The sequence below is a fragment of the Bos grunniens genome, chromosome 28, assembly GCF_055505025.1.
Source record: "Bos grunniens cultivar Pamir isolate PY7600 chromosome 28, Bosgru_T2T1.0, whole genome shotgun sequence".
In the NCBI taxonomy this organism is placed as follows: domain Eukaryota; kingdom Metazoa; phylum Chordata; class Mammalia; order Artiodactyla; family Bovidae; genus Bos; species Bos grunniens.
In genome coordinates this window covers 44906295-44921464 of record NC_141192.1, presented here as the reverse complement: position 1 = coordinate 44921464, position 15170 = coordinate 44906295, and the positions used below count along the sequence as shown (strand labels likewise).

The following is a 15170-nucleotide window of genomic DNA, read 5'->3' as shown; positions in this document are numbered from 1 at the left end:
GGGATTTTCCAGGCAAGAGTGCTGGAGTGGGGTGTCATTGCCTTCTCCAATGGAGAAGAACTAAGTCCCTCTAAAACCAACATCCTTTAACACAAGAATCCAACCATTTCTTATGCCATCTGACAACTCTCTCTCCCTAACTCCCCTAGAGGCCTTAGGACACTCCTCACCCTGCTCCACCATGGCAATGCAGACAGAGGCCAGAGGCCGGGCTGCCCCTTCCTGCCCTCTGGTTACCACTGCGAGCAGCTCAGAGGCAGCATCTACAGCCTGCAGTGGAGCGGGCAGAAGGGCTGAGCTCTGTGAAGCCAGGAAGCGGACTCTTCACCACATTTAACTCCTGACCTTTTCGGCTGCTGGAAGCAAGTTGTTTAGTGAGTATTCAACTGGGCCAAAGCCTGAATATGCCAGCAACTCCGTCTTTATTTAAAGACAGATAAAAACTGCATGATGACACTGGCCAGGACAAAGAAGCTTTGAGAACAACTATTTTTCAGTTAAATCAGTTGCCATACTAAGAAAATCCATAAAGGTTTCTATAAAGGTTTCACTCCTTACATTAGGTAGACAGACTGAGGATAAGCTGGAATTCAGTGTAAATCGTTCTGAAATGCATGAAGCTGACTGAATAGGTTGTGGTGGTGGTGGTTTAATTGCTAAGCCATGTCAGACGCTTTGTGACCTTATGGACTGTAGCCCACCAGGCTCCTCTGTCCATGGGATTTCCCAGGTAAGAATACTAGAAGGCCACATAAATATGCTTTATTCACCAAAATATTTTTATTAATATTCTATTATTTATGTAGAGAAATTTGACATTTTTCCCAATGAAGTAAACAGTTATCAAGCTCACACTGAATTGCCCCACTTTGTTGTGTCTATTTCATAAGTTAGCAAATTGTGACACTTATCCCACTAGATATTCTGCTCCCAGCCCTAATCAAAATCAAAACAAATATTCCAGACACTTTGCAGTACATAACATCTAAGAGTCACAGCAATTTCAGAGACAACTTAACGTAACCTTGCTGTTTTTAGAGTTATAGAAGCTAAAGCCTAGAAGTGGTCTTTGCATACAAGAAGCTGGAACCAGGACCCTGGATGGAGTGAGATAAAAAGGAATGGTAGTAGGTATGAAAACAACTGACAAACTTCGATGGAAAAGAGGAAGAAAAAACAATATCATGTAACTGAAAACCAAAACTACAGTCATACAACTATTTTGTGGTAGCTTACAAATAAAGTATAAAAAACTCAGAAATATATGTTATAAAACTGTACAAACTTCTAGATGTTTAAGGTCTAAAGTTTTTATAAGGACACACTTATACAAATTTTCAGGAAAAACAACCATTTTTAGAAAAAGTCACATTTGTCCCTGGACATAGTACTCATAATTGGCTTTCAAAACAAACTCAAAGTAAGGGTTGGACTTCAAACTTCCCAGCTGGTCGGCCTGCAGCAGCTCCTTCACCTCGGGCAGGTACTCACTGAGCTGAATGCCTAAAAATACAAACACAGAAAGTTTTTTTTTTTTTAATTTTCACATAATTCTCAAATGAATTAAGATGACGGATGATGGAAACACCTGTGCTTCTATTTAAAATATAACGTCACTGCTATTGGAAAATACTCTGTTCTAAATTCCTTCCATCTGCCAAGCATACTCACAGGCCTGACAATATGACATTCTTCACTTAGTAGGGGCTACATGACTGTTCTATATATTTGGGCTACATGTTTGACTCTAGTGGTCAAAAGAGCCATCAAAACAATCTGTAATATTTTCATTTTTCTCCACAGCTTAAGCCATTCCTTCAGTGTGGAAGTTTTAAGTTAATAATCACTTGAAAACAAGTATTTCAAGACCAAGCAAACAGCATTCCAAGTAGCTATACAGTAAAAGAAGCAGAAGGTATCAGTGAAAGATTGCTTATAAACCAGCTGTAAAATTTGTTAAGACAGGAATCCTGAGTTATCAAGGAAGACAAAGTTATACTGTATCTTCTTAAAAGACTTTCAGACATTTATCTGTCCTCCAGATCAAAGACCCATTGTTTCACCTGGATGGGTGGTCTCCCCACACTCCAGAAATGCCTGACTGCAGAGGTGCTTATTTGAGAACTGGTTTTTAATGCTTTTTCCTAGGGTGACTGGTTCGCTTAATTTTTTTAAAATTAATTTCCAGAGTCAACTTTGGTAATATATATTTTCCTTGATTTTGATCAACTATCTTTTGTATTTCAAGTTTATTTTTGAAAAGACATATAAAATTATTCAAAAATTAAAAAAAAAAAGAAAACAAGTATTTCCAACAATTCTATATTCTCCTATTCAGGAAATACTTTAGAACACTGCCATGAAAGCTATCTGCAGTATGTAACATACTGGCAGTTTCTCTCTGAGACCAGGAGGAGGGAAACCACGCCTTTGTCAGTCCTTTATGGACCTGGAAAGCCAATACGCATCTGTGTAGTTACAGAACAGCATATACAATTTTCTCATTTGATAATTTTAAATTAATAAGGTAATATTTTATAACCTGTCACATTACCACATGCTTCTCAAAATCAAATACTGTTTATTTTTAACATCATCTAAGTGATGATGTTAAAAATTTATTTTAACATCATCATCTAATAACTAAGCACCATTTTTGGTACTTAGTTATTATACAATAAAAATCTTATAATAAATGTTATGAGACTTAATCTGCAATATTTACACATCATTCATTACAATCAACACACTTTCAATAAAGACTTTTTATCTCTGAAACAGTATTACACTTGTGAAAATATCAATTTCCCAAAGATCAATTTTCTTAAAAACTTACGACCCCATTCTAAGTGGGAAATGTTCATTGGCTCTAGGTGATGGCCACCAGGTTAATATTTCAGTCTAGTGCAGCAAATCTTTCGATTTTTAAGAGAAGTCAGAAAACATTTTTTTAAATTTATTTATTTTAATTGGAGGTTAATTGGACTGTGAAGAAAGCTGAGCGCCAAAGAACTGATGCTTCTGAACTGTGGTGTAGGAGAAGACTCTTGAGAGTCTCCTGGACTGCAAGGAGATCCAACCAGTCCATTTTGAAGGAGATTAGCCCTGGGATTTATTTGGAAAGAATGATGCTAAAGCTGAAACTCCAGTACTTTGGCCACCTCATGCGAAGAGTTGACTCATTGGAAAAGACTCTGATGCTGGGAGGGATTGGGGGCAGGAGGAGAAGGGGACAACAGAGGATGAGATGGCTGGATGGCATCACCGACTCGATGGACGTGAGTTTGAGTGAACTCCGGGAGTTGGTGATGGACAGGGAGGCCTGGCGTGCTGCGATTCATGGGGTCGCAAAGAGTAGGACACGACTGAGCGACTGAACTGAACTGAATTACTTTACAATATTGTAGTGGTTTTTGCCATACATTGACATGAATCAGCCATGGGTGTACATGTGTATCCCCATCCTGAACCTCCCTCCCCATCCTATCCCTCAGGGTCATCCCAGTGCACCAGCCCTGAGCACCTTGTCTCATGCATCGAACTGGACTGGCGATCTATTTCACATATGATAATATACATGTTTCAATGTTATTCTCTCAAATCATCCCACCCTCACCTTCTCCCACAGAGTCCAAAACTCTGCTCTTTACATCTGTGTCTTTTTTGGCTGTCTTGCAATAGGGTCACTATTACCATCTCTCTAAATTCCATATATATGCATTAATATACCGTATTGGTGTTTTTCTTTCTGGCTTACTTCACTCTGTATAATCGGCTCCAGTTTCATCCACCTCATTTGAACTGATTCAAATGTATTCTTTTTAATGGCTGAGTAATACTCCATTGTGTATATGTACCATAGCTTTCTTATCCATTCGTCTGCTGATGAACATCTAGGTTGCTTCCATGTCCTGGCTATTATAAACAGTGCTGCAATGAACATTGGGGTACACATGTCTCTTTCAATTCTGGTTTCCTCGGTGTGTATGCCCAGCAGTGGGATTGCTGGGCTGTATGGCAGCTCTATTTCCAGTTTTTTAAGGAATTTCCACACTGTTCTCCATAGTGGCTGTACTAGTTTGCATTCCCACCAACAGTGTAAGAGGGTTCCCTTTTCTCCACACCCTTTCCAGCATTTATTGCTTGCAGACTTTTGGATACCAGCCATTCTGACTGGCGTGAAATGGTACCTCATTGTGGTTTTGATTTGCATTTCTCTAATAATGAGTGATGTTGAGCATCTTTTCATGTGTTTGTTAAACATGTCTTTGGAGAAATGTCTGTGTAGTTCTTTGGCCCATTTTTTGATTGGGTCATTTATTTTTCTGGTATTGAGCTGCAGGAGTTCCTTGTATATTTTTGAGATTAATTCTTAGTCAGTTGCTTCATTTGCTACTATTTTCTCCCATTCTGAAGGCTGTCTTTTCACCTTGCTTATAGTTTTCTTCATTGTGCAGAAGCTTTTAATTTTAATTAGGTCCCATTTGTTTATTTTTGCTTTTATTTCCATTCCTCTGGGAGGTGGAACATAGAGGATCCTGCTGTGATTTATGTCAGAGAGTGTTTTGCCTATGTTCTCCTCTAGGAGTTTTATAGTTTCTGGTCTTACATTTAGATCTTTAATCCATTTAGAGTTTATTTTTGTGTATGGTGTTAGAAAGTGTTCTAGTTTCATTCTTTTACAAGTGGTTGATCAGTTTTCCCAGCACCACTTGTTAAAGAGATTGTCTTTTCTCCATTGTATATTCTTGCCTCCTTTGTCAAAGATAAAGTGTCCAGAGGTGCGTGGTTTTATCTCTGGGCTTTCTATTTTGTTCCATTGATCTATTTTTCTGTCTTTGTGTCAGTACCATACTGTCTTGATGACTGTGGCTTTGTAGTATAGCCTGCAGTCAGGCAGGTTGATTCCTCCAGTTCCACTCCTCTTTCTCAAGATTGCTTTGGCTATTCAAGGTTTTTTTGTATTTCTATACAAATTGTGAAATTATTTGTTCCAGTTCTCTGAAAAATACTGTTGGTAGCTTGATAGGGATTGCATTGAATGTATAGATTGCTTTGGGTAGTATACTCATTTTTACTATATTGATTCTTCTAATCCATGAAATGGTATATTTCTCCATCTATTTGTATCATCTTTGATTTCTTTCATCAGTGTTTTATAGTTTTCTATATATAGGTCTTTTGTTTCTTTAAGTAGATTTATTCTTAAGTGTTTTATTCTTTTCGTTGCAATGATGAATGGAATTGTTTCCTTAATTTCTCTTTCTGTTCTCTCATAGAAAATAAGACTTTTATAAGAGCTCTTCTCAATATTAAATGCCAGAGACTAATTAGGAAAAATGTTAAATTCCATGCAATGACACACATTTTTTTCCTCCTCTATGGCAACCTACTCCAGTACTCTTGCCTGGAAAATCCCATGGATGGAGCAGCCTGGCAGGGTCCATGGGGTGGTAAAGAGTCAGACATGACTGAGTGACTTCACTCATTATAATATACTTTAAAACTGAAAAGCATATTAAGGAAGCATATAAATATTAAAAACAAAACATAAAAACTGAAAAGCTCCAGGTGGGTAACTTAAATATATCTACAGGCTAAATTTATCCCATAAGCTGAAGTAATTGTTAGGTTGCCCAAGTCTACAAAATACAATGGAAGCTATCTATATTTACCTCCAGAATCTGCCCTTTAAAAACATTTACTCTTGTAAATGTAAATAATATGGAAGTCATATTATTAAAAAGATTCCAAAGATAAATGCCTTCGGCTTGGTATTGTTTTATATATATATATAACATTATAAATATATATTACTTATATTATATCATTATATAATAAATATAATAGCTTCCACTTGTTTTTGTCCTTCGGTCAAAACTTAATAATCCTTTTTGTAAAATTATAGGTTTCTATTTGTTTTCCATCTACAATATATAATCTAAAGATAGCAAAAACTGCCAGGTGAACTTTAAATAGTATCATATACTTAATTAGCCACAATTCAGTTCAGCGGCACCTTTACAAGAACTAACTTCATGGAAAACATCAGATTTGGACCCAAATGAATCTCTTCAACAGCACAAAGAAATCAACCATATCCAGTTATTTCTTCAATTCCAAATATAGAAAAGAGAAAGCCTAGGAGATATATTTTAACTGAATTTCAAGTATTTTTAAGCAAAAGATATTTTCTTTTGTTATCTCCATTATTTAATTTAAAATTTTTATTTTTTGACAATGAAATGGCTTAACTGCCTTTGTGTTCTTTATTCATCTTTGAAAATAAAAGTGTTCATTAAACCTACTGTCAATGTGGGGTAGTCAACAGTCTATTTTTCATAAACAAACCTCCAGGTCAGTACTGAGGTCAACAGTTCTATCCAGAGTGAAACTTGTGGCATGTAAGCACCAAGAGGTCGCTGCTCTTTCACCTCACTCACATGTTGGCTGGTGTGCTGAGCTCCATGGTTCTCCTCTGAGGCCCTCGTCATTTCAGTTAAACCAGGGAGTCTCAAGCAGAGGGCCGCAGAGTGCAATCTACTACAGAAGAACTATGAATGTGAATCTGTAAAATAATTCTAGCCTTTTAAAGAAAAAAAGTTTAATGAGTGACTACTATCTACCAGGCACTGGGCTGGGCATGTCTTATACAGATCAAATAATGTGTCCTGCAGACGTAGGTATGGAACATTTGCATAACATGTATGCAAATGTCAGCATCGTGAATAAAATTCATATCCATCTAGAAGGGCTGCTGAGTTTACAACAGTTTCTGTCATTGTGTACTTTATTCCAGGTGGTTTTAAACAGAGTGTCCTTGTATCTTAAAAGATTGGTAAATACAGGTTAGCCTATTTTGCACATTGCCTGGATTTAACATCATCTTTTTGATTTAATAATTCTATAATAAATGAGTTATACTTGTCTTCGTGTATTCAGTTCAGTTCAGTCACTCGGTCGTGTCCGACTCTTTGCGACCCCATGAACTGCAGCACGCCAGGCCTCCCTGTCCATCACCAACTCCTGGAGTCCACCCAAACCCATGTCCATTGAGTCAGTGATGCCATTTAACCATCTCATCCTCTGTCGTCCCCTTCTCCTCCTGCCCTCAATCTTTCCCAGCATCAGGGTCTTTTCAAATGAGTCAGCTCTAAGCATCAGGTGGCCAAAGTACTGGAGTTTCAGCTTCAGCATAAGTCCCTCCAATGAACACCCAGGACTGATCTCCTTTAGGATGGACTGGTTGGATCTCCTTGCAGTCCAAGGGACTCTCAAGAGTCTTCTCCAACACCACAGTTCAAAAGCATCAATTCTTCTGTATTCAGCTTTCTTCACAGTCCAACTCTCACATCCATACATGACTACTGGAAAAACCATAGCCTTGACTAGACAGACCTTTCTTGACAAAGTAATGTCTCTACTTTTTAATATACTGTAAGGTTGGTCATAATTTTCCTTCCAAGGCGCAAGCGTCTTTTAATTTCATGGCTGCAATCACCATCTGCAGTGATTTTGGAGCCCCCCAAAAATAAAGTCTGACACTGTTTCCACTGTTTCCCCATCTATTTGCTATGAAGTGATGGGACCGGATGCCATCACTTAGTTTTCTGAATGTTGAGCTTTAAGCCAACTTTTTCACTCCCCTCTTTCACTTTCATCAAGAGGCTCTTAGTTCTTCTTCACTTTCTGCCATAAGGGTGGTGTCATCTGCGTATCTGAGGTTATTGATATTTCTCCCAACCATCTTGATTCCAGCTTGTGCTTCTTCCAGCCCAGCATTTCTCATGATGTACTCTGCATAGAAGTTAAATAAATGGGGTGACAATACACAGCCTTGATGTACTCCTTTTCCTATTTGGAATCAGTCTGTTGGTCCATGTCCAGTTCTAACTGTTGCTTCCTCACCTGTATACAGGTTTCTCAAGAGGCAGGTCAGGTGGTCTGGTTATTGCTGAAGCCTAGCTTGGAGAATTTTGAGCATTACTTTACTAGCGTGTGAGATGAGTGCAACTGTGCAGTAGTGTGAACAATCTTTGGCATTATCTTTCTTTGGGATTGGAATGAAAACTGACCTTTTCTAGTCTTATGTCCACTGCTGAGTTTGCCAAATTTGCTGACATATTGAGTGCAGCACTTTCACAGCATCATCTTTTAGGATATGAAATAGCTCAACTGGAATTCCATCACCTCCACTAGCTTTGTTTGTAGTGATGCTTCCTAAGGCCCACCTGACTTCACATTCCAGGATGTCCAACTCTAGGTGAGTGTGAGTGATTACACCTTCGTGTATAAAATGCACAAAATCTCTCATCTCTAGTCTAACATTCTCCATATATTAGTTATATGAAAGGAAGTAAAAGTTAAGTGTCCTCTACCTCATCTCCCTTCATAACAAACATTTAACTATAAAAGCCTCTTTACTTATTTGGATCTTGATCAGGAAATAGAAGTTTGTTCTCTGTCTCAGGAACAAAACATACACAAAACATACTCCCTTGTTTCCTTTTATTTTGTCCTTAAAACTAATTTTAATATCCAAAATGAACTGGTAGAATATTTTGTGGTTTGTTCTCAAGCATGGTATGCCAGTTTAGTATAGGACACACCACAAAAATTGCATTTCAGATTTTCAACCTTCACAAGAGTTAACTGGCCAAGCAGATGGCAACTCCGCCATGACACAGTTCCCTCTCTTTATTTTAAACAAATCTAAGTACAATACCATTTAATTTTAACCTTCTGGTATTTGATACCTAGGCAAATCTCCATTATTCTAAGAGTTCAAACCAAGGAGTGACACTGGAATTTCCAATATTAACCAATCACTTACCATCTTTTAAAAGTTTCTGTAAGATTTTCACAAATATACTGTCTTTAGATACTTCAATTGGATCATCTTTACCATCCGAACTGGACCAGCTAAAAAACAAAACCACTGTGAGGAGAAAATGAAACCATGGCCATAATCTGAAATAAATGACTTGTTTTCTGTTGTGGATTTGTTTTGGTATTTGTAGTGGGCTTCCCTGGTGGCTTAGAGGTAAAGAATCTGCCTCTAGTGCAGGATACTTTGGTTCAGTCCCTGGGTTGATAAGATGCCGTGGAGAAGGAGATGGCTACCCACTCTAGTATTCTTGCCTGGGAAATCCCATGGACAGAGGAGCTTGGTGAGCTACAGTTCATGGGGTTGCAAAAGAGTCAAACACAACTTAGCGACTAAACAGCAGCAGCAACAACAGGGGGTAAAGAATCTTGAATTTTGTGACACTATTGAAAATTGCTTAAATAAAGGAGCTTCAAATCAGATATACCCAGAGTCTCTAGATATACCCAGAGTCTCTATATAAGATGCTACAGCCAGGTAGTATGCATTTAATGTTCAAACCAAGTAGTAAGGTATTTTTCCCAAGAAAATTTTGTAAGTAAGTAACAAACCTAGTAATGACCCCAAAGTATGACCTTTCAGAGCACAGACAATAGTTTAAACGTAGTTTAAATATATTATAATATATTCTGTTTTTCATAAAATGGCAACCAGTGCCTGATGTAACCAAATTTTCTTTATCTGGTTGAGATTATCTGCTACTGAAATACAAACCCACAGAACCATGCTCTGTAGTAATCAGTGGCCACATCCCTCATACTTTGAAGCCAAGACAAGGAATTCCAGTCAAATGACATAGTATGCTTCTTACAACTGGGAAGGAGAACCCAACAGGCAGAGCTAGATGCTTCAGAGAATGACCTCCAAGACCATATCTGACAACAATTTAAACTATCTATGAGTGATCACCGGAAGAAATGCTTTAGTAAAAATAGTTCCACTGCAACTTCTCAAAGCCACATGAAGGAAAATTGAGTAGAGAAGGCCTTTAGCACTCAAGTCATGCTCTCTTTAAAACTATTTTCTGGCCCCCCATTTTTTTTTTTTTTTAAAGTATGGACTTCCCCTGGCGGTCCAATAGTTAAAATTCCACACTTTCACTGCAGGGAGCGTGGGTTCAAGTCCTGCTTGGGGAACTAACATGCTGTATCCTATGCAGTGTGGCCAAAATTTTTTAAGAAATTCTTTCCCTGGGAAAAATCCATCTCTACAAGTGATATTCTCAGTCTCTCTTTGCCAATGAATCTTAACACCACCATTCCAGTGGACAGAAATCCTTCTCTGCAAGGAGATTACAGTTAAAAAGAGATCTCAGTAACTTAGGAGACAATAATGATTCTCAACCTGTACTAATCTCTTATTAAAAAAAAAAAGTAGCCTCAAGTCTTCCTATGAAGAACTAGCCCAACTTCTGAGAAAATAAGGAACATATATATTTCTGTGCAAATTGACAATGCAAAATTTAAAATCAAAAGTAGAGAATCATTACTCCAGTGGTCCTAAATCCTTAAGCAATTCCTTAATTACTGAATAAAAAAAATTAGGATTGCTAATGAAACTATTAACATTTTCATAATACATATTACAATACAATTAGGTTATAAAATGAATTGATGCATGATCTCATAATCTTCCTAAAGAGTCCTATCCCAAAATCATGTCTTAGATTCACACTATGGGAACTTACTTATCTCTCTGAAGAGCTTTGCAAAGGATTTCCAGTTTTAGATCATTTATATTTACATCTTCCTCCTTCACAGCAAAACAAAAAAAAATCTTCATTAAGTCCTGATTTTAAAAAATATATGTTTAAATTTTAGTTATGTCAGCTCGTAATACTATATAAATATTGTTAAGCTTTACTTTATAATTTTAAGAGTTTCCCTGGTAGATCAGCTGGTAAAGAATTGCCTGCAATTCAGGAGACCCCAGTTCGATTCCTGGGTCAGGAAGATCCCTGGGAGAAGGGAACAGCTACTCACTCCACTATTCTTGCCTGAAGAATTCCATTGACAGAGGAGCCTGGCAAATTTCCCTTTCTGTAAGATGTTAAAGTTGACTCAGGAGAGTAAGACTATCAATAACTTTATGTGAAATTGTATCCGATTATTCCGAGATAACCTGATTTTATCAGGAAGCACGAGAGAGTCAAGATTTTAAACAGAGAAACGCTGGGCTGGAAGAAGCACAAGCTGGAATCAAGATTGCCAAGAGAAATATCAATAATCTCAGATATGCAGATGACACCACCCTTATGGCAGAAAGTGAAGAGGAACTAAAAAGCCTCTTGATGAAAGTGAAAAAGGGGAGTGAAAAAGTTGGCTTAAAGTTCAACATGCAGAAAACTAAGATCATGGCATCTGGTCCCATCACTTCATGGCAAATGGATGGGGGAACAGTGGAAACAGTGGCAGACTTTATTTTTTTGGGCTCCAAAATCACAGACGGTGATTGCAGCCATGAAATTAAAAGACGCTTACTCCTTGGAAGAAAAGTTATGACCAACCTAGATAGCATATTCAAAAGCAGAGATGTTACTTTGCCAACAATGGTCCATCTAGTTAAGGCTATGGTTTTTCCAGTGGTCATGTATGGATGTGAAAGTTGGACTGTGAAGAAAGCTGAGCGCCGAAGAATTGATGCTTTTGAACTGTGGTATTGGAGAAGACTCTTGAGAGTCCCTTGGACTGCAAGGAGATCCAACCAGTCCATTCTGAAGGAGATCAACCCTTGGTGTTCTTTGGAAAGACTGATGCTAGAGCTGAAACTCTAATACTTTGGCCACCTCATGCGAAGAGTTGACTCATTGGAAAAGACTCTGATGCTGGGAGGGATTGGGGGCAGGAGGAGAAGGGGACGACAGAGGATGAGATGGCCGGATGGCATCGCCAACTCGATGGACATGAGTTTGGGTGAACTCCGGGAGTTGGTGATGGACAGGGAGGCCTGGCGTGGTGCAATTCATGGGGTTGCAAAGAGTCGGACACGACTGAGTGACTGAACTGAACTGAACATAAAAATCAACATGTCTTTATAATCTACCAAACTACTCTCAGTTGCAGGGTTGACTATTTGCCCTACAAAATTATCATTACAATCTTTTTTTTCAAAGCAGGCTGAGAAACAGCTTCTCTTGGGGTGAGTACTATGAAGAATAAATTGACAAAGCAGCCTATCAGTTTGAGAAACTAACAATGACTCATTAAATAAAAGAGAAAAACTATGTCAGGACCTTTAAAAGCAATTTTTATTTTTGCAGAGAAAAAGATACTTGGAAATGTGTGAGAATTATCAGGAGGTGAGCTTTTCTAAAGACTTTTATGTACTCCAAGAGTTACAGGTTGTAAAGTAATCAGCCTCTAATTAAAATAAATAAATTAAAAAAAAAAAAGCAAGAGAGTTCCAGAAAAAAAAAAAAAAAAGAGTTACTGGTAGCTGAACCAGGTAGTCTTTTAAAATTAAGACATTTTCAAGATGTACTCAGTTCTTCAGAAAACTATACACAAATTGTGATCCTTACCTGAGATTATTAAGTGACTTTACATACCTCATCAATATATTCCAGCAAGTCCAAAGCCTTCTTGAAATCATACTCATTAGCTCTTCTGTTTTCTTCACAGATATACAGCTGTATCAAGTTAAAACAACAGGAGAATTATTCTAAGTCATCCTATAAACAAGACTAGAGAGATTTACAGAGAAGTTACCACATTTACAGGTATCTTTATAGCAAAGAACAGTGGCACATTTGGAAATTAAACTCCATCTACCTCACAACAAACTGTCTTTTAAAATACACCTATGTTCATTTAGTAATTAACTTGTATAAGTTGGTGTATATATAGCTTTAGAATATCAGTAAATTGCTCTTGCATTTTTAAAGTTGGCTATAATGCTTTTGAAATGCTTTCATTCAATAGTTTTTTAAACATTGAGACTGATGAGAAAGCATGCAGTTGGTCTACAGTTTACTTGAAAGACAAGAAAACACACCAGTATGTTACCAACGGTTATCCCTGGTTGGTTAGATCACAGCTAACTATATAATCATAAATGTCCTGTAACACGTCATAAATGTCCTATTAATAACACTGCTTTTTAAAATACTGCATAAAATCCTTTAACAGCAAAGACAATATTCAAACCATTTCAGAAAAAAAGCTATCCACTTGCTGTCATTGTGTTACAACATTTGAAAACAATATTTTATTTGTTTCTGAACCTCCTTTCTTCCCCAATGTCAACATATTTGAAATTGGAATGCAGTATTAAAATTGATAATGTATCAGAGTAAAGTTGGTAAAACTTTTTCCATCTTACCAGTATATAAAACAATGGTCTTACAGGCAACAGTTCCTCAGGTTTTTAAATTAGATATGCTCTATTAGGAGAAGCTGCTGTGAGCTCAATGTGAGCTCAATAGGAAATCTGTTATTAATACTAATAATGGCTAAAATACCAAAGTTTTTGAATTGCTTGCTTTCTTAGTAACATAATTAGGGTAAACTCAAGGTGACTGTAAGACATTGCTCTTACATTTGAAATACTTTCTTGAAAGGAAAAGAGAGAAGCAGAATTAAGGGTGTAACTGTACACAATAAAACTGCCTTATTCTGGGCTGCAGCTCCTAATCTAGCTATGTCCTCAGGAACCTGCTATGTTGCAGAGGAATGATGAGGATGGCACTTACAGGCTATGCAAATCCAGTTCCTAAAACCATCTTTCTTTTTAAAGAACCTGAACCATATCTCTTCATACATATCTGTCTTGTACTAGAAAAGCACAATGGAAGTAATTTCTTCTGGCCACCTGGATAAGCATCTCGAGGAACAGACAGAGCTACTAGGGGCAGAGGCTGATCCTCCGCTTTCTGCTAACTGGCATCCTGCTCCTAAGCAGCTCTGATACCTGACTCCCGAGGACAGTGACCAGGAAAACAGGAAAAGGAAAGATGTCTACTCTGAGAAACTGTACTAAGGGGCCAAGGAAACACAGGTTGTTCTGAGACTAAGACGGCGTAGGGATGTGAAAAGCACGTACGCCAATGAGTTGCGATGCGGTCAGTACAGGCATGGCACTGAGACTCAGCCGTTTCTCAGCTAGCAGCTGTTCAGGCAGGGTCTCCTGGTGCAGCAGAAAGCGCTCTTGCTCAGCCATTTCTAGAAGACAACACAGGGGGCAGTGTGAACATTCACTTTTACTCTGTCATCAACAAATATAAATCTAAAAAGAAAAAGGAACAGCTCTGAAGGTAATCCCATCACTATTCAGTGATCTGAGAATGTTATTAATTCTGCTTATTCTTGATTCCTAACTATGTTACAAATACTCATGGTCTTACCCAGGTCATATGGACTGTCCCAGCAACCAGAAATATCAAAGAGAGAAGAGCCAAGAAAACAAACCTGATGGAAGTGACTGAAGAGCAGATGGCAATTTCAGAGACAGAAGTCCCCCAAATCTGAAGTGTCTCAGTCTGTTTTAAGGTTACTCTGTAAAGTACTTCTTTTTACCTTATGGGAGTGTCTCGTATAATCTTGTTCACTAAAGGACATGATGAGAACTTTCCAGGAGAACAACACCCAGAGGACTGTGCACCAATCCTGTTAGCTAGCAATGGTTATTTATCTCCATATGATGAGCTGACAGAGGCTCTGGGTCTGCATAAACCATCATGACCTGGCTTCACCCATGAGAACAAGCTGGGTTGCAGGGGAAAAGGGCTGAGAACTGTTTGCTAACAGCAGTTACAGCAAAATGGAATGACTAAAGCACAGATATGCTCATTTAAATACTGGCATCATTCCACATGATCCCAATCTTGTAAAAACTAAATGGAATTGTTTTGTGCAATTTCCATACCTAAGAAAACACACTGGAAGGATAGAGAAAAAAGTAACAGTAGTCATCTCTAGTACTCTTGGCCTGGAAAAATCCCATGGATGCAGGAGCCTGGTAGGCTGCAGTCCATGGGGTCACTAAGAGTCAGACATGACTGAGCAACTTCCCTTTCACTTTTCACTTTCATGCATTGGAGAAAGAAATGGCAACCCACTCCAGTGTTCTTGCCTGGAGAATCCCAGGGACGGGGGAGCCTGGTGGGCTTCCGTCTATGGGATCGCACAGTCGGACACGACTGAAGTGACTTGGCAGCAGCAGCAGCAGCAGCAGTCACCTTAGGGTAGTGGGATTATATTATTATATTATTTTCTTGTTGTTATTTTTCTATACTTTACAAATTTCCACAAAGAAATTTTTATATAAGCAATATAAAGTTACCTTT

The 15170-nt window shown here is 38.1% G+C and overlaps 1 protein-coding gene across 1 annotated transcript in view; it reads right to left on the bottom strand.

Moving 5' to 3' along the window:
- Window positions 1-756: 756 nt before the first annotated feature.
- NUP133 (nucleoporin 133) overlaps window positions 757-15170 on the bottom strand; it is a 55845-nt gene continuing 41431 nt past the window's right edge. The window contains exons 22-26 of the mRNA XM_086381671.1: window positions 13928-14046; window positions 12435-12515; window positions 10575-10639; window positions 8834-8922; window positions 757-1503 (exon numbers count right to left, since the gene is read on the bottom strand). Coding sequence (XP_086237797.1) covers window positions 1367-1503; window positions 8834-8922; window positions 10575-10639; window positions 12435-12515; window positions 13928-14046 — 491 coding nt within the window. The 3' untranslated portion in view covers window positions 757-1366. The remainder of the gene's footprint in view (window positions 1504-8833; window positions 8923-10574; window positions 10640-12434; window positions 12516-13927; window positions 14047-15170) is intronic.